Source organism: Saccopteryx leptura, chromosome 1 (genome assembly GCF_036850995.1).
Source record: "Saccopteryx leptura isolate mSacLep1 chromosome 1, mSacLep1_pri_phased_curated, whole genome shotgun sequence".
NCBI classification, from domain to species: Eukaryota; Metazoa; Chordata; class Mammalia; order Chiroptera; family Emballonuridae; genus Saccopteryx; species Saccopteryx leptura.
Genome location: NC_089503.1, coordinates 386044280 through 386069154, shown reverse-complemented (window position 1 = coordinate 386069154; position 24875 = coordinate 386044280). Strand labels below are relative to the sequence as shown.

Sequence of the window (24875 nt, the reverse complement as noted above, 5' to 3'; positions counted from 1 at the left end):
GAGAGAAAGTGCCTTGAGCAAGGGGGCTGTCTTCCGCTGACTTGGGCACTGTAAAGGCTAAAGGTGGTCTCCTCCGGCCCGTCCTCCTCTACTTACATTCCCCTTTCTTGCTGGAACTGGGGGAGCAAGGGGGCTCCTTCTCTAGTCTGATCCCAGGAGCCCCGCTGCATTTCTGGAAGCCCCTTCATCAGTACGGTGTCTGCCAGGCTGAGCAGAAGCAGCCCAGCCCTACTCCCTGGAAGGCGTGGCCTCGGAACTGGGCCCGCGATGGGCAGGGGGGCGGGGGTGGAGACTCAGGGTGGGCTGTGGGGCCCTGACCCCCACATGTACCCCCACAGCTGACCAACAAGATCGTATTCGTGGTGAGCTTTGTGGGCAATCGCGGCACCTTCATCCGGGGCTATAAGGCCATGGTCATGGACATGGAGTTCCTCTACCACGTGGGCTACATCCTGACCAGCGTGCTGGGCCTCTTTGTCCATGAGCTCTTCTACAGCATCCTGGTGAGGCCTGCGGGCTGGTCGGGCTGGGCTGGGCGGGGCGCGGGGGCAGTTGGGGCAGCACAGGGCAAGTTCCTCAGCCGTCTCTGTCCTGTCCTGCTACTGGGCTGGGAGGAGTGGGTTCCCAGTCCTCCTTGGCTTAACCTTAGCCTGCTCCCCAAGGCCCTGATGGCCGCTCCTGTCCCCCTTTCTGACCCATCGCCCCTGTGTGGTTCTGGTTTAAGCCTGGACTCTGGCACCAGACTGTCCTAGCTTGGCCGCTCCTAGCTGTGTGACTCTGGGCATATTTCTTCACTGCCCTGTTTTCCCATCTGTAAAGCAGGGATAATTAACAGCACCCACCTTCTGCAATAATTGTGAGGATGAAGTGGGCTAATGCACAAAAGTCACACATGCAAGCATGCTGTGGGCCTTGGCCGCCCCTCTCCCTCCCTGCGCCCGAGAGCAGAGCCTACCAGAGGGGGTGTGGGGAGCCCCTGGCAGCCACGCTGCCCTCGGGCCCAGTGGCATCCCCAGCCCCTCAAGGCCCTATCCCTGCCCTGCAGCTCTTTGACCTCATTTACCGGGAGGAGACTCTGTTCAACGTCATCAAGAGCGTGACCCGCAACGGCCGCTCCATCCTGCTGACCGCCCTGCTGGCCCTCATCCTTGTCTACCTCTTCTCCATCGTCGGCTTCCTCTTCCTCAAGGACGACTTCATCCTGGAGGTGGACCGGCTGCCCAGCAACCACTCCAGAGGTCCGGGGCCCCTCTCTGGCGGTGTGGGACGAGGGCCTGCACGGGTGACGGACCTCAGGGCCAGGGCTTGGGACTGCTAATCGCCTTTGCCTCGGTTTCTCATACTGGGATCTGGCTCATGCCTCCCTCTTCCCTGGGGCAGACTGAGGGTTTGGTGGGAGAGCCTTGGAGTTCTGAGGAGCCACCTGCTTGCAGGCTTTGTGTTCACGTCAGGCTCAGTATTTGTAGGGACTGCCTCTGGACCATACTTGGGGGTGTGCAGTCCGGCGGGGCAGGGGAATGAGGACCCCCTCACTTGTAGCCAGACAGAGTGGGGAGCTGGCAGGATCGGGGACGGCTCGTGGAGGACGTGATGGTGGGGACAGAACCAGGGGAAAGATAAGGCCAGGCATTCGGATCTCCTTGTGATCTTGCTCATGTCCCCTCCAGTCAGCCCCCTGGGGATGCCACACGGAGCTGCCACGTTCATGAGCACGTGCAGTGGGGACAGCATCGGCTGTGACTCGGAGGCCTCGGTGCCCAGGGTCCTGGAAGGTGAGGGCAGGGTGTCTCGGGAGTCCGGGTGTGTGTGCGGGTGGGCAGGGGTCAGGTGGCCTGGCCGGGGTGTGAGCGCACAGTCTGCTTACAGAGGATGAGGAGCTGGACAGCGCGGAGCGAGCCTGCGACACCCTGCTGATGTGCATCGTCACCGTCATGAACCACGGGCTGCGCAACGGTGGCGGCGTGGGCGACATTCTCCGCAAGCCCTCCAAAGACGTGAGCGCCCCCCCGCTCCCACTCCCACTCCCGCTCCCGCTCCCACTCCCACTCCCACTACCGCTCCCAATCCCACTTCCACGCGGCCTGAGCCTGGGCCAGGTCAGCAGCTCTGAGGGTCCTACCCTCAGGTCACAGCCAGGCCCCTCAATCTTCACCCAGCCCCGTGAGCACCCCCTTTTTTCTGCTTTCCCACTCGGTCAGTGTGCAGTTACACTGTCCCCGAGCCCCCCGGCTGGTCTGCTCAGATACCCTGCAGGCTCACTACGGACGCTAAGGAGAGACTGGTGACCCAGCTGTGCCCAGGCTGCGGAAGGCGCTGAGTCAGCCAGGGGGCTCATCTCTGGCCGCAGCCGGGGGGCTTGAGCCAACCTCACAGAGAGGTCTCAGGAAGGGGCTCGTGCAGCCCAGCACCCCCGGAACAGGAGTCCCCCCAGTATCTCTCCCTGGCCAGACAGAGGGTTTCTAGAACGGGAGGCCTGGTGTCCTGAGGGCAGGACACAGGAGTTCAGTGTTGGCTCTTCCCTTAACCAGAAGTAAGGGGCAGGCACAAGACCCCCTGTGACCCCGTGACCCCAGCTCCTTCTCGAGGGCTTTGTCTGGGCTGGCCTCCTTGGAGTCCACTGTTTCCTAACCCCACTGGTGCTGAGGGGGTGGTTCTTGCTCCATGGAGGGGCTGGATCCACTCTGCCATCTTCAGGGCCCCGGGGCCCTCTGTCCCTCTGTCACACCTCCGCCCCCACCCCCATCCCCATCCCCCAGCCCTTCCTGTGCCATGAGCCAGGGACTGCTGGGCCCACCCTCCCTGTCTCGCCCTGCAGGAGTCTCTGTTCCCGGCCCGCGTGGTCTACGACCTCCTCTTCTACTTCATCGTGATCATCATTGTGCTGAACCTCATCTTTGGGGTGATCATCGACACCTTTGCTGACCTGCGCAGCGAGAAGCAGAAGAAGGAGGAGATTCTCAAGACTACGTGCTTCATCTGTGGTGAGGGCCGGTTCCTGCCCCCAGAGGCCGCGATGGGGACCGGTTCCCGCCCCGCAGAGGCCGCGGTGGGGGCCGGTTCCTGCCCCCCAGAGGCCGCGGTGGGGGTCGGTTCCTGCCCCCCAGAGGCCGCGGTGGGGGCCGGTTCCTGCCCCGCAGAGACCGCAGTGGGGGTCGGTTCCTGCCCCCCAGAGGCCGCGGTGGCGGTGGGGGTCGGTTCCTGCCCCGCAGAGGCCGCGATGGGGGCCGGTTCCTGCCCCGCAGAGACCGCGGTGGGGGTCGGTTCCTGCCCCCCAGAGGCCGCGGTGGGGGTCGGTTCCCGCCCCGCAGAGGCCGCGGTGGGGGTCGGTTCCCGCCCCCAGAGGCCGCGGTGGGGGTCGGTTCCTGCCCCCAGAGGCTGCGACGGGGACCGGTTCCCGCCCCCCAGAGGCCGCGGTGGGGGTCGGTTCCCGCCCCGCAGAGGCCGCGGTGAGGGCCGGTTCCTGCCCCCCAGAGGCCGCGATGGGGGACGGTTCCCGCCCCGCAGAGGCCGCGGTGGGGGACGGTTCCCGCCCCGCAGAGGCCGCGGTGGGGGTCGGTTCCCGCCCCCCAGAGGCCGCGGTGGGGGTCGGTTCCCGCCCCGCAGAGGCCGCGGTGGGGGTCGGTTCCTGCCCCCCAGAGGTCGCGGTGGGGGCCGGTTCCTGCCCCGCAGAGGCCGCGGTGGGGGCCAGGGCGGCCTGGGCTGGTGGTGGCTTCGGCGTGCCCCTTCCGTGGTTCCTGCAGCCACTGGGGAGCCCTGCCCTCCCCGGGGCCGATGGTCTGATGGCTGCTAACTCGTCTCCGAGCTGGGATCAGCAGGGCCCTGCCTGAGCTTGGCGTGGTAGACGGGGTGGGAAGGGGACTGAAACCATTCCTTTTTAAACCCTCTCGGTTTGCAGTGGACGGCAAAGCCCCGGCAGTGGCCTCAGGCCTCTGGTCTCGGTCCAGGCTTTCCCGTCCGTGCTGTGAGGTGCTAGTCCTCCCCAGCCTGCGGGCTCAGGAGCAGGTGTCGGCGATAGGCCGAGAAAGTCCGGCACGGCTGGGTTCGAGGAATTCTGGTGTTTGCTCCCAGAGCCCTCAGCTGCTGTGGTGGAGGGCCGCAGGCGGGGTGGGGCAGCCCACCACGCTGAGCGGCTGGGGCTTTAAATAGAAGTGACCTCAACAGGGCCGGAGTGGGCTGCTGCCTGCTTTATCAGACAGACCGGGGCTGAGAGCAGATGTGCCCACAGCGGAGGTGGTGTGCGCGCGGCCTGCGGTGGCACGTGGGTGCCGGTGTTTCCCCCTCACCCTCTGCGTCCCTCAGGTCTGGAGAGGGACAAGTTTGATAACAAGACCGTGTCATTCGAGGAGCACATCAAGTTCGAGCACAACATGTGGAACTACTTGTACTTCATCGTGCTGGTCCGTGTGAAGAACAAGACGGACTACACGGGGCCCGAGAGCTACGTGGCCCAGATGATCAAGGTGTGTGTGGGCCCCGGGCACGGGCGGCCGCCTGCCCTGACGGCGGAGTTCTGGGGGGCGGGGCAGGACAGCTGTGGACACGTGCTGAAAGGCCAGCAGGGGAGCGGAGGAGCAGCTGGAGCCAGCCCTCTGGGACGGGGGTCTGGCCGGCTGCCAGCGCTGCCCTGAAGGGCGAGCACGATGCCCCTGGGCCGCAGCCGCACGCTGCTGCGTGGTGTGAGCGCAGGGCAGACCTGCTGCGGCTGCTGTGCCGGACCCCTCTGGGGCACTGTGTGTGTGTCCCGTTTTAGGTAGAGGAGGAATCAGAGGAATCCACCCCCCCTCCCCATGGGATGTCGTAGGGCAGATGAATTACAGGCTGAAAGCAGAGACCTAGCTGGTGGGGAAAGAGTTCAGTTTGCTTCTTAAGTCTGTAGTTTGATCTGTTGCGTGAGCACAGGTTTATCAGTTGGTCCGAGAATTCACAGCTTGCTACCAGAAGCCGGAGTGCGGCTTGGTGCTCCCTTCCCACTCCTCCTCTCAGACACATGTCTGGTGCCAGCGTCCCCGGCAGGCCTGTCTCTCTGACTTGCAGAGGGGGAGGGAAGGAGGAAGGAGGGCGGTTTTGAGAGTGAGCAGATGGCCCCGACAGCAGCGAGTGACGGTGGCAGACGGAAGTCAGCCTGTCACTGCGCCGGGCCTCAACTGCAGAGGGTTCGCGGCCAGCTCCCTGTGACCCCGGGAGGACCTGGTCAGCTCAGACTTTCCCATGACTCCTCCGTGGGGAGCGCCTCTGTCAGGGGTGTGGAAACACTGCTCTCCGCACGGGGCCTCCCTGGGCCAGGCCCAAGCTTGCGTGCCCCACCAGTGACCTTTTGCAGAACAAGAACCTGGACTGGTTCCCCCGGATGAGGGCCATGTCCCTCGTGAGCAATGAAGGGGAGGGGGAGCAGAACGAGATCCGCATTCTTCAGGACAAACTGAACTCCACCATGAAGCTGGTGTCCCACCTCACCGCCCAGCTCAACGAGCTCAAGGAGCAGGTGTGTACCCAGCGGGTCCTGATGCCGCCTCGGGTCCCATGGGCTCAGCTCGCTGCGGGGAGGAGGGAGGAGGTGCTGGGCCTTTACGTCCCCCCTTTCCTCCTGGCCCCCATCCTGGGGCTGGGGTAGAAGACAGGTCCCAAACAGTCTCCCCTTTGTGAAAAGCTGAGCTGGGGGTGGCAGCCCCATCCCTGAGCCCCTGCTATAAGATAATCAAATGGAACCTTGGGGCATCCTCCTCTCCACCTGGGGTGACAGTGGGGTCAGACAGCCCCTTGTAGGTGGGGGCTTCCCAGCTGCACCAAGTCAGGGCTTGTGACATGCCGACTGAAGACAAGGGTTGGGGGCTGATGTCCCTGGCCTGCCGCTGGTGCTGCACAGTGGGTCCACGGTGGGAGGGTGGGCGTCAGCCCCTGGGCAGTGCCCATGGAGAGAGGGCGCTGGGGAGCCTGACCTGTTGGCACCCCTTTAACCGCAGATGACGGAGCAGCGGAAACGCAGGCAGCGCCTGGGCTTTGTGGACGTCCAGAACTGCATGAGCCGCTGAGGGCGGGGCCCCATAGCAGCCCGGACAGGCAGCGCTCCAACCGAGATGGGGCTGGGAACGCTGCCCCTTTTCAGCTCAGGTGCCCACCCAGCCTCCAGCTCCCCCTGCACCAGACACCCCCGTGCCAACTCAGGCTCCGACCAGCACGGAGGGGGTGCCGCAGAGCTGGCAGCCTTTGCCTGGAGCCCTGAAGACTCGGAAGCTCACTGGGACTCAGTTTACCTTAATGCCTTAAAGAAAGAGAAGTCCTCTTACAGGACGGTTGCTTTGTCCCTTAAAGCATAACTGACATCCCCCCGTGTTCCTCCCCGTGGGTGATTAGGAGTGGGTCACCTCTATTCCAAGCACTACACTTTGGGCGCTGCCCACCTCTGGAGGCAGAGCAGTGACGCTGTTGCTGGCCTTGGTTCATTAACTTATTCCCGGGCTGTGCTCAGGCCCACCCACAGCCTGCCTGGCTGCCTCTGCGCCTCGACCTGCTGTGGACAGGGTGGCCCTCACTGCCCTGACCTGCTGTGGACAGGGTGGCCCTCACTGCGCCTCCCGGCCGTCCCGGGACAGCCCCAGGTGGACTGCCGGCCCGAGGCTCTGGAACCCTCCTCTCAGCCTCCTGGGGAAGAGTCACGGGCCCAAGTGACAGGCCTGGGGCTGCGTTCAAGTGGCTGGTTTCTGACCATTTGTTTTTCCTCCTTTTGGTGTAATGTTTTACAGATCCTTTGGCCTAAGAACTAATGTGTTAATTGCCTTAAATAAATTAATGGAAATAATAGTCCATTAGGAAGGGATGTGGCTTCCTGTGCCCCCAGGGGCTGCAGGGGCTCCTGTGGCCTGTCAGCCCTGCATCCCCTCGGGCTCTTGGGAGGTGCTGCTGAGTGACACCATCTCGCAGAGGTCCCTGGCCAGACCTGGGCACTGTGTTGCAGTGTAACTGGTTCCGGCCAGGATCTTGTGCGGTTTATTGTGTGTGTTCCGGAACACTGAGGGGCCCAGGTGCAAAGGCGCCGGAGAACCCCCTCCAGCTCCTTCCCCCTGAGGGGGCTGGCGGTGCTGGCCTTCCTGGGCTGACAGCAGAAAGCGAGGGTACGCAATGTGAAGGCCGCTAGTAAGAGTTCAGGTTCCAATGGAACAATAAGGGGCCGTGTGTGTCCCTGGCCAAGGAGGGCCCTGCCCTCCCACAGAGCCTGTCTGGAGCCCACTCCATCCCTCAAACTGGAAACAGGTTTTCTGCAAGGTCAGGGGCAGAGGACCAAGCTCCGTCCCGCTGAGTCACAGAAACAAGCAGGCTTTCTCATCTGCGCTGTCCCACCTCCTGCTGTCTCTGCGGCGGGATGCCTTCCTTCTTGGTTTACTGCTATGGCAGGCTATTTCTTGGGAGCTCCTACAACAAAAGGGAGCTGGGACCTCGCCAGAAGCCAGCCAGACTCCCGCTGGCAGGTCCCCGTGTTGTCCCCCGCCCCTCCTGGCTGCCCAGGAAGTGCCCCGCCCAGAGGCCTGGCACCTTCCCTTCTTGGGGCTTCCTCTCCGGTTGGGAGGGTCCCTACCCTGGCCGGGTGGGCGCTCGCTCAAGGGCACCCCTTCTCAGGTTGGCGCTTTCTCGGGAGCAACAGGGCTTCCTCTGTGGAGGCCGGACGAGACTCCCAGGGAGCTGGGGGCACGGGGGCAGTTTTATTTATGGTGGCGACACACACGACGCCACGCTTGGGCTCCTTAGGTTCGCGGGCGCGATAAGGCCTGGTCCCAGCCCTTGTGCTTCTCGGAGCTCCGGGGGGCGAACCGCTCCTGCAGCTTCTTCCACATGCCTTTATTCATGTCCTTGAACTCGCCCAGGGCGTCTGCAGAGAGGGCAAGACAGAAGTGGAGGAGAAAGTCTAAAATTCAGTCACGTGTATTGGCCCCACAGGCCTGCAGTAAGCACGCCCCACTTTTCCCAGTCTGTCCCTGAGAAAGGGACAGGTGGACCCAACTTCTGACAAGCAAATCAGATAGGTCATCACAGAGAAGCGGCAGTCAGCGGGCCCGCCCACCCGCGCTCAGTGCACACGCCTCGCCAGCACCGTCCAAGCCACGCCCCCTGAGCGCCCCACGTGCGTGGGCAGTGACGCACCGTGCTGTCAGCCGTGCGGCCGGCCGGCCCAGGCGCTCTCTCAAAGCTGGGCTTGTGCCCTGCACACCTGACTCTCCATTTTTCAGACGTGGAAATGGAGGCAGAGGGAGGTTAACCAGGTTGCTCAGGCTGCACAGCTAGGGAAGTGGTAGGGCTGGGATTTGAACCCGGGCGGTGTGGGTCACCCACGTGCTGTGGAGTGGAAGTTGAGCAGGCACCCGGGAGGGAGATGGGCCTGAGCCAGAATATCCACCCGTCATTCCCCCACTGGGTCCCCCTCAAACAAACTACCCTCTGGGCCTCAGGCCCCTCATCTGCCAAGTAGAGATGAAAACACCTGCCTCCAAAGCTGGGAGGATTAAAGGAGCTCGTGGAGGTACCCTGCCCGGAGCCCGGCCTGCACCCGAGGAAAGGCGGCCATCTTCACAGCAGTGGAGGCGGCCGGGAGCCGGTGGAAGGCAGCGGGGCCCTTGTTGAAGCTCAGTGCGCGTGTACACGCACACGCATGCACATATACACGCACACACACAGCCCCAAAGGGATCAGAGCTGGGCTTCTCAGTCTTGGTACTATTTTTAAAATTTTCATTTATTGATTTTAGAGAAGAACGGGGAGGGAGAGAAAAGAGAAATGTTCCACTCATCGATGCATTCACTGGTTGACTCTTGTATGTGCCCTGACCAGGGATCGAACCTACAAACCTGGTGGTATGGGGCCATGCGCTAAACAACTGGGCTGCCCGGCCAGGGCCTCAGTCTTGGTACTACTGACCTTTTGGGCCAGGTGACTTTGTTGAGAGCTGACCTGTGCATTGCAGGACGTTTAGCAGCATCCTGGCCTCAACCAGCCAGATGCCGGCTGCAGAGCCCCACACCCCCGTCCCCACTCCTAGCTGTGACAACTAAAAACGTCTCCAGGCATTGCCACATGTCCCTCGGGGTACAACACTGCACCCAATCAAGAACCCCCAGTCTAACTTCCAGGGCTGAAATTCTGTGATTCCTAATCTTACCTGCATATTACATTTAGATTTTCCCATAATACTGTCTAAATTTTATAGGCTGGCTTTTTACTTGTTAATAAAACTTCTAGAGAAAAGGAATAGCTTTGCTGAACAAAAGGGTAACTTACATTACTCATAAACACTGACTGTCAGTGGTCTCAACTAAACTAGGGCACACACTGTCCCTCAGCCACGAGCCCAGCATCCTGCCCCGGGGACACTCAGGTACGGTACGGATCCCTGCTCACTTACAAGCTGCGGGGCCTCTTTAATGTCCCATGACCTCCAGCCCGGGGTGGACACACTTGGCGCCCAAACCGAGGCTCCTCCCCAGGACTCCAGTCCTCTCACTAGATACTGCAAGGTGTTTTCCTGGCCCGCCAGAAGAAACACTGGGTAAGCTAATTCCACACAGTCATAACAAAAATACGAGGCTTGCTGTGAAGACAACATGTCAGCAACTTCCTGGAGCTGTCTCCCAGCCGGAACACGCCGGCACAGGCCACTGGTGGGGAGTCTCACGTCTCCTGCGCTGCGGCCTGTCCCCCCGCCCCACGACGTCCCTGAGGGTCAGCAAAGAGGGCAGCGGCTGGGCCTCCAAACTTCCTTCCATTCTAATTTCAAGTCAGACTTTGCTCCAGTTCTCCGGGTCCTCACAATGACACCGTGCATCATTGCTGGTAATCTCATGGGCCCAGGGACATGGGAATAAATTTATATGTGTGTGTGTATATATATATATTCATAAAAATGATCAATAAAGGGATCTCATCTGGCAAAAATACCTTCAGCCCAGTTTTCCAGGAGACTGTAATGAAAATAGGATCAGGGCTGATAAACAGCAGGTGACACCCAAAGGTTTGAATCCGCTCAGAAGGTAAGAGCTTTCTGGAACGCCTAATCCCCAGAATGTGGCCGTGGAACGGTGCCAGAGGGCTAGGCCCCAGAAACTTCTAGAGGGCCACCCGCAGGTGGACGCCCTCTCAGAGAAGGGCAGCCTATTTTTGTCTACGACAGCCTCGGCAATAAAAATAGCAAATTTTCCAGAGCCGGCCTTCTTGGACCCGGGCTCTCCCCGTGGTGACAATGGACCTGGGGAAGTGAGGAGGGGGCGGGCATTTCCTTTCTTGTTAATCAGGGCCTGTCAATGAGTCCCACCCGTAGCTGCTGGAACCCCCTCAGACCCACAGGCCGTCCTCTGGGTCAGACCACGCTGAGCGGATACCCTCAGACATGTTGACTGAATGCCTTTTTGTTTAAACTGAAACCCTCATTGTTTACAAAGCCCCCTCAGGGCCACACAGAATACAATTATTTTCCTTCTATCCGGATTTCAGCTCCTTTCATTTGGCAAATACATATTCCCCTGTTCCCTGCTGCCCAGTCTTGAATTTCACGGCTCTAAAGAGGGGTTTTCTTTTTTAAAACAATGCCTTTGACCTGCTCCATGCTCTATGGCCAAAGTACAAGCCCTGGATCTTCAGAATTTCCTCTGGGCTGTTCCACGTGGCTTCGCGTCAAGCAAAGCTGTCTTATCCATCCGACAGTCCCCTTCGGCTGCTCACACTCGGAGGGCCCCTGGCAAACCAGCCAGAAAGCGGCCGCTGTGCTTTCCGTACCTGTGGAGAGGATCAGCTTGTACTCTTCCAAGGACAGGCCACTGAAGCTCGTGTCTCTGGGACGAGGGTACTGGTCACACAGGGCGGGGAGGGCGAGAGGAGGGAAGGGAGGGAGTTAGTTCTGCAGCACAACCTGGGACCTGATGAGCCGGGGAGAAGCCTGGGTCTCTAACCCCGTTCCCCGGGCTGGGGGTGGTGGTGGTGGGGTTGTAGTCCAGAGACCAGAGACCCCACAAGAAGAACAGCGCCACCTGGAGGCCACAGGCATGGATGGCCCCGCAAGAGCGGGTACCACCAGCGCAGGCAGCTAGCTGCAGCTTGCCCGGGCACGGCATCCTCCTGGCAGACGGCATCCTCCTGGCAGACGGCATCCTCCTGGCAGACGCAGGCTGTGACTCAGAAGGACAGAGGGCCCACAGTTCTCGCTGCTAACCAGCTCCCTGGGGGCGCCCCTGCCGCCGCCCTGGAACCACACGTCGAGGTGGCGGGGATTTAGAAGAAATCCTCTGCCATGTAGGCTGGGCGTTTGGCCATGTGCAGGGTGGGGCCAAAGCAGGTTTACAGGTGTCCATACGGAACAGAACACAACCATGAACAAGTAATAATACAGGAATAAACTCTGGGCTTTGCGCACTCACAGCTGTAAACCTGCTTTGGCCCCAGGCTATGTATCTGAGGGGGAAATTCCTGCACGCAGTTTTCAAGCCTGGGCTTTGACAGTCATCACGAAAGGACCGAGGACAAGCTCAGGTTTGTCTGGCAGGACTTTCCCAAGCACCCCCTCTTTATCACCGGGGTGTGGGGAAGCGCACTCCCCCGGGCGCAGAGGGGACAGCTGACACCCGACAGTTAGCAGGTACACCCAGAAGAACACGCTGGCGTATAAAACATGTGGCTTGTATTCAAGATTTTAAATAGCTTTTATTTCAGCGACCTAACAGCCTATCTAGCAGGTAGGTGCCTTTGTTGGCGTGCTGGAAATGACTGGTTACGCTGGAAAGCAGCCCAACCCCACTTCTTTACAAAAACACTGTGCAGTCAGATTTGGGTTTGTACTTCTCGGTCCTCCCCGGTCAGAGGGCGGGGGCTATGGGAGACGGTGGCCACGCACTCACCTTGTGTTTGTAATAGTTTGAATGGAGTCGCGCTAAGCTCTCGTACATCTGATCACACGCTTCAGGCTCGGCAATCTGAAAAATAAAGAGCACCCAGGGCAGTGAGCGAGCCAGCCCTGCCTCCCACACGCCAGCCTGAATGCCAGGAAGCACCCCTTAAATAAGGCGCCGCGGGACACAGGGAAGCAGGCCGGCAAGCCCAGCGCTGCCTTCTCTGCTCAGTGGGAAGCGCAGGAGCGGTGGCCTGGCTCCCCGCTGTCAGAAACCACCTTCTGGGGTGAGCGCTGCAGCTCATCAACTCCCCCACCTGCAGGAAAACTCAACCGACCCAACCGGCCAGCCGGCAAAGGAACCCCCACAGCAGCCACACTGGACGCCCACAAGACCAGTGGGAAGGGCACACCTCCTACAGGCAGAGCGAGGGCGGCGTGGGCCCTGGGGAGTCAGAGGAGGGGGCATCCTGTGTGTGCACAAGGGGTCCGTGGGAGACGAAGCCGGGTTCTGAAGGGTATGTAAGCGCTAACCTTCGGGGGGGGGGGGGCAAAGGGGGTGGGGTGGCGGGAGCCCCGCGGAGGAGGCAGGACTGCTATCTAGGCTTCGGACCAGCCATTTTCCAACTGCTGCAGCCACGAGAGGCTTTCAGACACACACACCTCACTACTGAGTCAGGGGCACGGACCTCTTTTCCCTTAGACTGTCAAAAATAAATATGACAACAACCAACACAACAACGGCCATCTGGTGTGAATGAGTCAAAATCATACTGACTTTCCCGTCAGATTGGCAAAAAAGATAGGTTCGGGTACGCTGCAGAATTTTAGAAGTGAGTTTCTGTGCGCAGCGAGGTAGGAAAGGTCAAGAGTCGCTGCTTCGGATCAGCCGCCTGGCGGAGGGCCGGAGGAAAAGAAAGCGTTTTGAGTAAAACCTTCAATATGAGATGTATTGCATAATGATACTTTATGAAAGCGGGGAGGGGGGATCATCTGGGTCTTCAGCACAGTTAAGAGGGGAGCTGTGAAATCTGCGAGGGAGGGCCGTGAAGTGGGTGTGTCAGGTGAGACAGGTGAACTGAGAAATCTGCGAGGGAGGGCCGTGAAGTGGGTGTGTCAGGTGAGACAGGTGAACTGAGAAATCTGCGAGGGAGGGCGGTGAAGTGGGTGTGTCAGGTGAGACAGGTGAACTGAGCAGAGCTGGAGGGAGAGCTCAGTCAGGACCCACCAGAAAGGACGGCCGAGGTCCGAGGTCCAAGGTCTGAGGTCTGAGGTCCGAGGCCCTGGGGCGGGAAGGGGTAAATCAAGACACCTTCTGGTGCCAGTGTTGGTGCCGGTGCCGAGACAGCGCTGCCCCTGCTGGAAAGTGCGGGGAAGACACCGGGGAGAGGTGGTTATTGACCTTCCTACCTCTGTCCAGTGTCAACCCTGCCCTCTTCCCTTATGGTCACTTATCCACTGCTCCTCAAGTTATTCAGCCAAGAATTCCGACAGCTGCCTGGAAGAAAACTTGCTCCCTCTTGTCTTTCCCCCGAGTTCAAACGATGGATTTTTCCCACTTCAATCCTTTCCCGAACAAGGCGGAGCGCACAGAAGTCGGTGGCTGAGCGTTCTAAGGAGGCGGCCCCGCTTCTTGCCTCTGCGTGTGTGTCACACGAGGTCCCCACCTCACAGCAGACAAAGAGATGCTCGTTCACGTCGTCCTGCCCGATCCAGCCCGGGCCCAGGCCACTCGCCTCGAGAACAGCCAGAGGGCACATCAGAAGAGAAAGGACTGAGTGCTGAGGAGGCAGCCGGGGTGTGTCCAACCATCGTCGGAGGCACTGTTTGGGTAGACGGGGCAACGGCTGAACCTTAGAAAGAACTGCTGGAAAGGTGTGAGCCTGGCTGAGGTCTGAGTCCCCGCCCGGCCCAGCGGCGTTTCCGGGGAAAGCCCAGCAGGAACGGAGCTCCACCAGGCACGCGTGACCACGGCTAACATGGAAGGTAGCTTACGGAAGGTACAAGACACCAAAGGACAAGAACAGCCCCAGCACAAAGTGTTCAAGCATGTTAGGTAGCTCATCAAAGATACGTGTGCATGTCATCTTCTGCTTGCTCTCTTCACACCCGAAGAGAAGCATTAGCTTACAAATTTCAAAAACATGTCCTGAGAGCCCACGGTGCCCTCGACCCCGAGCCCAAGCGGGGCTCATGGCTGTGCGGTCAAACCATGTGGTCTGCTTCTTGGCGCCCTCAGCAACCAGCCCCCAGTCTCCTCCTGCCTGGACTCTTAAGACCATGTCGCCACGTTTGCTTTATCATCCTTTATCTCCACACAGACGTATTTTTCTTCTGATCCCTTTGAGAGCAGATGAAAAGTGACGCCCCCCCCCCCACTCGGAAAGATTTCAGCGTTTCCTATAACAAGGACAATTCTCTTACATAACCGCAGTCCAGTGATCGGATTCAGGGCATTTCTGATTGACATAGCACTTTTCATCTGGCCCGCTGTCCACGTTCCGAGCCTGTCTCAGTAATGCTCTTTGCAGGGAAAGGAAAACCCTTTGGCCCGGGTCGCCTACTGCATTTCTCCACGTCAATTTCTCCTTCCAGCCGGGACACTTCCTCCGCCTTCCTTTGTCCTTTGAATACTGACATTTTTTTTTTTTTGTATTTTTCTGAAGTTGGAAACGGTAGGCAGTCAGACAGACTTCCACATGCACCTGACTGGGATCCACCCGGCATGCTCACCTGGGGGCGATGCTCTGCCCATCTGGGGCATCGCTCTGCTGCAATCAGAGCCATTCTAGCGCCTGAAGCAGAGGCCATAGAGCCATCCTCAGCGCCCGGGCCAACTTTGCTCCAATGAAGCCTCGGCTGCGGGAGAAGAAGAGAGAGACAGAGAGGAAGGAGAGGGGGAGGGGTGGAGAAGCAGATGGGCGCCTCTCCTGTGTGCCCTGGCCGGGAATCAAACCCGGGACTCCTGCACGCCAGGCCGATGCTCTACCACTGAGCAAACCAGCCAGGGCCTGAATACTGACATTTTTGAAGCTATTGGCCAACTTAACCTTTCTTTTAACAGAAATGGTAATAACAGCCATTTCTAAGAGTGATGTGAGGATAACGAGGTGGTACTCAGATGATGGTCTGATTCCAGGACCTGGCAGATCGCCGGAGGCGGGGCCTCAGTTTTGTTACCACCAGTCCTGGTCAACAGCTGTGTAAACACAGGCCTCTGCCTCCCGGGTGGGCCTGGTGAAGGCGGAAGGAAGGGTGCTGTGGGCACAAGGAGGCCCGACGCTGCCCAGGGGGCCGGTGGAGACTGAGTGGGAGTCAGCAGAAGCGAGCGGGTCTCTCCGGGCACCGGCCAGTGCAAGCACACGCCCAGGGAACAGCAGCTGGGCCACGACCCGCGGATCAGCGGTGCCCATGTGACCAGAAACAGAAGTGATGAAGGGATGGAAAATCGCTGATGCTCACTTCATACCTGACCAGACCTGCACCCGACCCTGCGAGCCCTCAGCGGTCAGCAAGTGCTCCACGGTCAGCTCAGCAGGGCTCCAACACGGACCCCTGGGCTCTGCCAAGTGGGCAACCGTTCTTCACCCGGTGGCTGCTCTTCCGAACTGTTCCCCCTGCCACCGTCTGACCGACCTGGCTCCTAGGAAAGGCGGTCACAGCGCTGACACGCCTTCCTCGGGGCCTCTCTCCGGGGCTCCCGCCACGGCTGTTATCCACCGAGACAGCGCTTCCTCCTCAAACCCACATTCCCCCTGACCTTGACCTTCAGAAATCCCAACAGGGCAAGTTCCCCTCCTGCTTCTCCACTCACTTCTCTCATCGTGAGGATTCACCAGAGGGTTGCTCAGCCACCTGCCACCACACCCTCGGGGCGAGCAGGGCAGCCAGGAGGAGCAGAGTGGACGCGGTCACCTTTACAGAGCACTGCTCCCATGAGGGCATCGAGCGGAGGGACTGAGCGAGAAAAACAGAGTGACCCTCTGGGCTCCTTCGACCCCTTAAAATTCCTTCAGTAATAAAGAGATGGTCTGCTACGTATTTTTTTTTAATTTATTCATCTTTAGAGAGGAGAGGGAGAAACAGAGAGAGAAGGGGGGAGGAGCTGGAAGCATCAACTCCCATATGTGCCTTGACCAGGCAAGCCCAGGGTTTTGAACCGGCGACCTCAGCATTTCCAGGTTGACGCTTTATCCACTGCGCCACCACAGGTCAGGCTGCTATGTATTTCACGTAATGCCTGGAGCTCAATTAACAATCTGAGAAGGAACCAAATATCTACACACCTAAAAAAATAACCAATCACCAAAAAATGAACTTGTTGGCCCTGGCCGGTTGGCTCAATGGTTGGGAGAGCGTCAGCCTGGTGTGTGGATGTCCTGGGTTTGATTCCCGGTTAGGGCACACGGGAGAAGCACTCATCTGCTTCTCCACCCCTCCTCCTCTCCCTTCTCTCTCTCTCTCTCTTTTCTCCTCTCCTCCTGCAGCCATAGCTCGATTGGAGCAAGTTGGCCCTGGGCGCTGAGGATGGCTCTATAGCCTCTGCCTCAGGCGCTAAGAAGAGCTCGGTTGCTGAGCAACTGATCAACACTCAAGATGGGTATAGCATCGCCCCATAGTGAGCTTGCCAAGTGGATCCTGGTTGGGGCACATGTGGGAGCCTGTCTCTGCCTCCCCACCTCTCACTGAATAAAAAAAAAAAATTATCACCCAACTTCTCCTTTGAGGTCAGGCACTCTCTCTATGAAGCTGTGGAAGTGGTGACAGTTTTGGCATGCCCACGTCTAGCCAAGTTACCAATGCGTAAGGAGACAGAACCGTGGCCACTTCCGGTCCTGTCACGCCCAAGCCAAACAATAGCCTTGTTTGCTACTTCGAAGGACATCAACAGAAACACTCATCTGACTCCAGAAGCCTTACCGCACACTGATGTCCCACATTTTGCTCACAGACCCTAGCACAAACATTCCTGAATCTTGAAATCCAGTTTCCCTGGTGGTGTGTACACCATGCACTTTCAGAGATGTTCTTCTACACAAGCTTCAAATGATCTGATTCTGCATTCACACCTACTGAGATTATGCACATTTTAGGACTAACAGCAGTGCTGGGGCTCGAAAAAGGCCGCAGGGAGATGTGATGAAGACTTCAGCTCCGCCCCCGAATGTGCACGGAATAGATGTGCGGTTGAGTTTTACGGCGCTGTTTTTGCTCCTCTGCACGGCGCCTGCTCGGCTGGCGGTGAATCTCTCTTTCCCGTGTGAAACGTTTAAAACATCCACGTCTACTTCCGTGCCATCGGCACCGACTCCTGATTCTCAAAATCGAATTTCGGGCGCTGACAGCGATTGGGACGACAGCCCACATTCTAGTCACACAAAGGGACGCGCAAGCATTTTGGAAGATGTATGTCACAAATTGCTTTGCTAATTAAAGAAGAGCTAGATTCAGTCCAGGATAATCTATGAAAAAAATGTTTTCGTGACTTGGTAATAAACTTCTGAAATGAGTTCATTCCGTGATGGGAGCCTAATTACCTCTAATTTGCTTGAAACTGTTTTTCTTGAGCACCTACTATAGAGAGCGCTTTGCTAGGAGGCTGGGGGAGGACGCAAGACCCTGCCCGGCCCTGGAGAAGCTGGCCACGGCTGAGGAGATGAGACAGACTCGAATTAAAAATAATCAAACATGGCCTGACCTGTGGTGGCGCAGTGGATAAAGCGTTGACCTGGAACGCTGAGGTCGCCGGTTCGAAACCCTGGGCTTACCTGGTCAAGGCACATACGGGAGTTGATGCTTCCTGCTCTTGCCCTGTTCTCTCTCTCTCCTCTCTAAAGTGAAAAATAAAGTCTTAAAACAAAACTTTCACTTAAAAAAAAAAAAAAAAGGTCAAGCGTGGCCCGGTGGTGTGTGACGGAGGGCCAGGCACAGATTGGAGCCGGGGGCTGGCACAGGCCTGGCTGAGAGGACAGGCATGGCGGGGAGGGCCCCAAGCTGCTCCTCACTGTGAGGGGCGCAGACCTCAGAGCTGGGTCTGGGCACGCGTGGGGCGGGTCAGAGGAGTGGCTGGGAGGTGGACGCGCGACAAGCCTGGACAAGCAGTGCTTCTCGAGGGCCGAGGGAGCCACCAGACAGATTCTTGGCAAGCTGCGTGTTTGGGGGGAGGACTGGTGTTCACAGGAACACTATTTTCCCAAAGGTTAAGGCCCCCCGATGTTACGGCCCACGTGGGAAGCGATGAGAAGACAGCCATGGAAGCTGGGGCCCCTGCTGGGGTGCGGTCAGAGGTGAAACCCTGGCGGGAACCGGGGACCAGAGGGCAGTGGGGGCCGCACAGCTGCCTGTCACCTGTCCAGAGGGCAACAGGCGGAGCCAAAGCTTTCTGAGCAAAGGGGACACTCCCTGAAAGCGAGTTCATCCCTCGAGGAGGGGCACCTACATCCTTACACGTGCACAGAAGTGCCCGGCCTCGGTCTAACCCCCGCGGTCCCGCACTCTGACCCACTGGGCCCAGGCGAGAAAGAGAAGGACGCTGACTCTCTCACAGCACCTGCTCTGCAGCAGGCTCAGCGTCCTAACCGAACACAGCATAGCCTGTCCGTGGCCGTTCCCGAACACGGGGGCCCGCACGTGGGGGCGGGCAGCGCCGGTCGTCCCCGCCACGCTGAGGGCTGCCGAAGACCGGGCCTCCACCGAGCAACGAGACACCAGGGCTACGGCAAACCCTCGAGTTCTCTCCTCGGAGAGGCTGGAAATGTCATCCGCCTTCCTGCACACCCAAGACCAGGATCAGCCTCTGTCAAACGGGGCCGATATTATCTGAGCCCGGATGGAATACAAGCACTCAGAGGTTCCGGTACTACCTGAGCCCGGATGGAATACAAGCACTCAGCGGTTCCGATACTACCTGAGCCCGGATGGAACACAAGCACTCAGCGGTTCCGATACTACCTGAGCCCGGATGGAATACAAGAACTCAGCGGTTCCGATACTACCTGAGCCCAGATGGAATACAAGCACTCAGTGGTTCCGATACTATTTGAGCCCGATGGAATACAAGCACTCAGAGGTTCCGATACTACCTGAGCCCGGATGGAATACAAGCACTCAGAGGTTCCGGTACTACCTGAGCCCGGATGGAATACAAGCACTCAGCGGTTCCGATACTACCTGAGCCCGGATGGAATACAAGCACTCAGCGGTTCCGATACTACCTGAGCCCGGATGGAATACAAGCACTCAGAGGTTCCGGTACTACCTGAGCCCGGATGGAATACAAGCACTCAGCGGTTCCGATACTACCTGAGCCCGGATGGAATACAAGCACTCAGAGATTCTGGTACTACCTGAGCCCGGATGGAATACAAGCACTCAGCGGTTCCGATACTACCTGAGCCCGGATGGAATACAAGCACTCAGCGGTTCCGATACTACCTGAGCCCGGATGGAATACAAGCACTCAGCGGTTCCGATACTACCTGAGCCCGGATGGAATACAAGCACTCAGTGGTTCCGATACTACCTGAGCCCGGATGGAACAGAGAACGCAGTGGCTGGGGAGCCCCTTCCTGGCGGCCGCTTCCCCAGGCCCTCCCTCAGAGCCGTGCCCCACGTTAGGTGAGTGGGCGCTGGTGTGCAGGCGCGGCCTTTTAGGACGCTGCCCGTGCACCTAATGAGCTCACCAGAAGGGCCTGCTCCGTTCCCTGTACTTACATCAACAATGACAGCTGCTTTGACACCTTCCCCATGTTGTGATTCTTTTATGAAGCCCGTGGGGCTGCCAGGAACACGCGTTCTCTTAAGGAAACCGTATTCAAAGGGGGCAAACTCCACCAGCATCAGTGCACATTAGGACAGAGGGTGTGAGAGGTGCCACGGCGTTCCTGCTTCCCACGGCCCCCTCCCTCTCGGTGGGTCCATGGGAGACTCCCCGAGAAGTGAGCTCTAGGGGAACACACAGAGGCAGTGGTTTGGGGGCCCTGGTTCCAAGTCTGAGTGAAGAACTGGTTTCCTAGCGAGCCTGGCCTTTCAGCGTGGCGTCCCACCCGAGGACCGGCTTTCTCCCCATCCTCCCCGGGAGGACAGCGGCTGGGCCGAAGCACAGTAGGTGGCCAAACGCTGGGAGACGTTGGATTCTTTGCCCAAACTGTCCATGGTCCAAAAAAAAGGTTTGATCAGGGAATGAGGGGCAGAGAGTGGCCTGCAGCTCCCAGGACAAGAGGCCTTCCTAACAGGGAGAAGTAGCTCAGGTGGACCAGCCGCTGAGGAGAGACTGGGCACAGGGCACTGGGCAGGCAACGCCAGCTCGGGCCGGGCGGGGGGTGTCTGCACCATCCTGCCACTTATCCCCCCGAGGACTCTGAGTCAGTTCTGTTTTCTGGTTTTGTTCCGTCGCCTGGACAATGGGAACAGTGCTGGCTACTTCCGAGCTGCGTGAAAGATTCAGTTAAATGAGATGCGAGCAGAAACGTGCCAAGCGTGTGTTCAGTGTTATCGTCAAGATGTAGGAGGCTGTGAGACTGCCCGCCCCTCTCCTGTAGAAGGGCAAACGGGCTCTGGCGCAGGGCTGCCTCCCCTCCCGTCCTGTCTTTCTGGCAACTGGCATAACCAAGGGGGAGCTCCACACCAACAGGCCAAATGGGTCTAATCCCGCTGCCAGCTGAACAAGAATCTACCAGACCGCTTCCTCCTCGAGGTCCTGATGACTGATCCGAGGGGTCTGGGGGAAGGACTCAGTGCTGTTCTCAATTCCAGCAAGGGGCTGCTCCCTCTGAAAACGGTCACAAAGGTTTACCAAGCCCAAGCATGTTTGCAGGGGACATCAGGATGAGGTACCACGACAGCGGTCCCAAGTCACGTGTCTGCTGCCACCATGACACACTGGTTCACTCTAGTGGGGACGCAAGCATCCGCTGCTTGGAGCCATTGACCAGGCCGCGGCTTACAGCTGCAGCCATGACTCAAATCTGTGTGGGCCTTCTGCTGATCACAACTGTCACCCGAGGTGATGACAAAGGATGACAACTCCAAAACAGAAAGCTTGTAACACCCTCAACTTCTGGCTTGTCATACACTTCAGGCAAGTAAGTGAATGTCACACACTCTTATCTCCCGAAGGATCTCTGCTGGCAGGGTTCACCCTCTGAATTTCATTAGAGTAAGTCACGTGCCTGCCCAACTGTCAGCTTCTTGGTGGTAAGGCCATGCTCCAGCTCTGGCCTGTGGCTCCTGCAGTTCCGCACGTGGTAAAGCTTCCAAATCAATTCTGAGCACGCGACCTCAGAGCACACACGGAGGTTCCCTTCGCACCCCGCACCGCCGCCCTCTGTCTAGCTCTGCTACATCTGCAGCTAGATTCCAATGACACGTCTCATAAGCCGTAACGGGCCGTTTCTTTTTTTTTTTTTCTGAAGCTGGAAACAGGGAGAGACAGTCAGACAGACTCCCGCATGCGCCCGACCGGGATCCACCCGGCACGCCCAACAGGGGCGACGCTCTGCCCACCAGGGGGTGATGCTCTGCCCATCCTGGGCATCGCCATGTTGCGACCAGAGCCACTCTAGCGCCTGGGGCAGAGGCCACAGAGCCATCCCCAGCGCCCGGGCCATCTTTGCTCCAATGGAGCCTTGGCTGCGGGAGGGGAAGAGAGAGACAGAGAGGAAAGCGCGGCGGAGGGGTGGAGAAGCAAATGGGTGCTTCTCCTGTGTGCCCTGGTCGGGAATCGAACCCGGGTCCTCCGCACGCTAGGCCGACGCTCTACCGCTGAGCCAACCGGCCAGGGCACGGGCCGTTTCTTTATCTATTCATTCAGACAGACACTGAATGTCTTTTATGGGGGGAGGGGCATAAAAATGGCAACATCCCTATTCTCAGGAAGCTCACACTGAAACAGCGTAGGGCGCTGAGCCCCAGCAAGTCTATGGGGTTTGTGGAGTTGGGACTAGAGGCAATCCTTGCCTTCAAGCTCTTTAATGCTTTGGGCCAGCGAAGACCAAGAGGGGTGAGGGCCCTCAGTGTGGTGTGACCCCCTGTCCCCTTTCCCCCAAAGCTCTGAGCCCGACACTCCATCCATGCCCACCATCCACTCAGCGGGTGCTTTTGTGATGTCACTGGGCATGTTCTTGCTCCAGGAGGTGGGCTGGCTCAGCTCTGTATTGGGCTAAGTTGCAGGAAAAAAACCTCCCAAAAACCAAAAAAACAACAAGTTCCTGCTTAGATAGGTTGTGGCTAAATTTCGCAAAAGCCCTTTCTTCAGGCTGTTGTGTGCATGTATCACATTTCATTTCTCTGGCTTTTTGCCTGAGCCCCGGGCTCAAATATCCCAGTGCCTGCTTGACATTTCCACCTGGAAGGAAGCCCACTGGCATCTCAGGTTAAACATGTCTAACACCAAACTCAGGATGGTTTTCCACACCCCACCTGTTCCTCATCTAGTCTTTCCCATCTCAGGAGGTGGTGCCCCCTTGCACCTGATTGCTCAGGACAAAAAAACGTAGATGTTGTCCTCGGTTCTGCTTTCTCTTTACGCCACACCCCACATACCGCTGCGCCCCTCACGCTGCAACCCGAACCCAGCCCGGTCCATCTCCTGTGCTGCCGTCCTCATCCATGCCACCACCTTTTCCTGCCTGGGTGACCACGGTAACCTTTTCTCCAGCCTGGTTTTATTCTTGTCCCCTGTAATCCACTCACCACATTTGACCGGGATTAGTTTATTTTTTTTATAAAAGTAAATTAGGTCACATCCGTGCCCTGACTAAACCCCGGTGGCTTGTCACTGGCCTTACGGTAAAATCCAATTCCTGAGCACAGCCTGTAAGATCCTAATGTGCCTGGTTCCTCTGTGCTCTGACCTCAATTCTTAGCAAACTCCATTTTGGTCACGACCCTCCGGCCACTACAGCTTTCTCTTTGTCCTCTAACATGCCAATCTGCCTCATGCCTCAGGACCTTTGCACTGCCTGAAATGGGTCCTGCCAAGTGTTGGCTCTTTTTCCCTTGGGTCTCATGTATCACCTCCTCAGTATGGCCTATCTTGACTATCGTAACTAACATCACCCCTTTATCATGCTACTTTATTTTATATCCACCATAGTTGACCCTTGAACAACACAGGCCTGAACTGCACGCGTCCACTTATACAGATTTTTTTTTCAATAAATACATACAGTACCGTAAATGTATTTTTTCTTCCTTATGATTTTCTCATTAAAATTTTCTCTTCCCTAGCTTACTTTATGGTAAGAATACAGTGTATATTTCATATAACATACAAAATGTTGACTATGTTATCAGTAAAGCTTCCAATCAACAGTAAGCTATTAGTAGTTAAGTTTTTTGGAGGGAGGCTAAGTTATACGTGGATTTTTGACTGCTGGGGGTGGGTGTCAGTGCCCCTCAACCCTCACATCATTCAATGGTCAATGTCCTTGACCGTCTTTTTTCCTTTTTTTTTTTTTACAGAGACAGAGAGTCAGAGAGAGGGATAGAAAGGGACAGACACAGGAACGGAGAGAGATGAGAAGCATCAATCATTAGTTTTTCGTTGCTTTGCTCAAACCAGATGAGCCGCAGCTCAAGCTGGCGACCTCGGGGTCTCCAACCTGGGTCCTCCGCATCCCAGTCAGACGCTCTATCCACTGCGCTACCGCCTGGTCTGGCGTCCTTGACCGTGTTATATGTGTCTACCTGCTTATCGTGTCCTGAACTAAAATATAAACTCAATCTTTGTGCCATAAGACCTCATCTGTCTGATACATTGCTGTCTCCCCAGCCCCTGGAACGGTTTCCTGGCACGGGGTGGATGCTCAGTAAACACCTCGTGTGTAATACCAATGAATGAATCCCAGCGCTGCAGCCTGCCCGGAGGAGAGCAAGGATTTAAGTCCACTGCACTCACACTGAGGGCCCAAACCTGCTGCACAGCCTTGTAGGGTCCCCAGGAAGCCTGCAGAGTCCTTGCGGACCAACACTGCGAGGTGTCAGGGGAGAAATAAGTCTACGGCTGTCACCACCTCCGACTGGTGTCGTGGGTCCCAACCCTGGCTGCACCTTGAATCATTTGGAGAGATCTTTAAATAAAAACACTGGGGCCAAGGTCCCAGGTGTAGAGATTCTGATTTCATAAGGCTGCATGGTCCAGACGTCTAGGTGCTTAAGTTTTCTCCACTAATTCCAAGGTGCAGCCGGATGGGGGCATTGAATACAGGTGGGGTCGTCGCTGCTCTGAGGTTCTCCCGGGGAGGGGCAGGGTCCGCGCGCACGTGCCGCGGGCGAGGGAAAGAGCACGCATGCGCGGCGTCGCCGCCCGTCGCTCACCGACCCCGCCCCTGCCTCGTTCTGTCCTCCCCGTGGCCCCGCCGCCTCCCCACCGAAGGCGGACCCCCCACCGTCCGGTCACCTGGGTATTCTCTCCCTCCCGAAACGCCTGTGCTACCCGCTGTCGCAGGTAAGCGCCCAAGTCCCGGCCCCGTTTGGTCTCGTCCACTGGCCATTCCTCACAGAGCTTAAGAAAACGCCGGTAGCGGCCGGCCGCCATTTTGGGCCCCGCTTGTCCCCGCCCTTGTGGGAGGAGTCAGCCGGACCTGTGGCGCTTGCGCACTAAGGTTCGCGGGCTTCCCGACGAGGGGGGGGGGGCGGGAGGGAGGAGTGAGCTTGCGCGACTTCCCGGGCCACTCCCGTCGCTCTCCGTGTAGGGGGCGCTGCTGGCCTATCTCTGCGAGCGGAGCGAGGAGTTGCAGCCGTCTGTCCTGGAACCGGCCCAGCTGGTACCAGGGACGAGTGTGACGCGCAGAGCCCAAGGGACAGCTTTGCTTCTCTTTTTCAGTGGCTGCTGCACAAGCTCCAGACTAAAAAAACCCTCCTCGGAGAACAGCGCGCGCGTTTGCATAAGTGAAAGCATTTGCATGTAAATACAGGTTGCTTTTGGAAGAAGACGTGTTGGAACTTAATCAGGGAGCTTGCACACGTGGTTCGCACCTCCACTCCTGCCCCGGTCTCTCCTCGCAGCCTCTTA

General features: G+C 58.1%; 2 protein-coding genes across 2 annotated transcripts in view; one reads left to right on the top strand and one right to left on the bottom strand.

The window, feature by feature from the left end:
• ITPR3 (inositol 1,4,5-trisphosphate receptor type 3) overlaps window positions 1–6798 on the top strand; it is a 75474-nt gene extending 68676 nt beyond the window's left edge. The window contains exons 51-58 of the mRNA XM_066359630.1: window positions 339–503; window positions 1046–1238; window positions 1668–1772; window positions 1867–1994; window positions 2816–2981; window positions 4300–4460; window positions 5321–5482; window positions 5961–6798. Coding sequence (XP_066215727.1) covers window positions 339–503; window positions 1046–1238; window positions 1668–1772; window positions 1867–1994; window positions 2816–2981; window positions 4300–4460; window positions 5321–5482; window positions 5961–6029 — 1149 coding nt within the window. The 3' untranslated portion in view covers window positions 6030–6798. The remainder of the gene's footprint in view (window positions 1–338; window positions 504–1045; window positions 1239–1667; window positions 1773–1866; window positions 1995–2815; window positions 2982–4299; window positions 4461–5320; window positions 5483–5960) is intronic.
• An 877-nt stretch (window positions 6799–7675) lies between these two features.
• UQCC2 (ubiquinol-cytochrome c reductase complex assembly factor 2) lies at window positions 7676–24438 on the bottom strand. The gene is made up of 4 exons (XM_066359635.1): window positions 24261–24438; window positions 11871–11945; window positions 10756–10825; window positions 7676–7861 (listed from the first exon to the last, which is right to left on the bottom strand). The coding sequence occupies exons 1-4, from the start codon at window positions 24396–24398 to the stop codon at window positions 7737–7739; spliced, it is 408 nt and encodes a 135-aa protein (XP_066215732.1). The 5' UTR covers window positions 24399–24438; the 3' UTR covers window positions 7676–7736.
• Window positions 24439–24875: the final 437 nt, after the last annotated feature.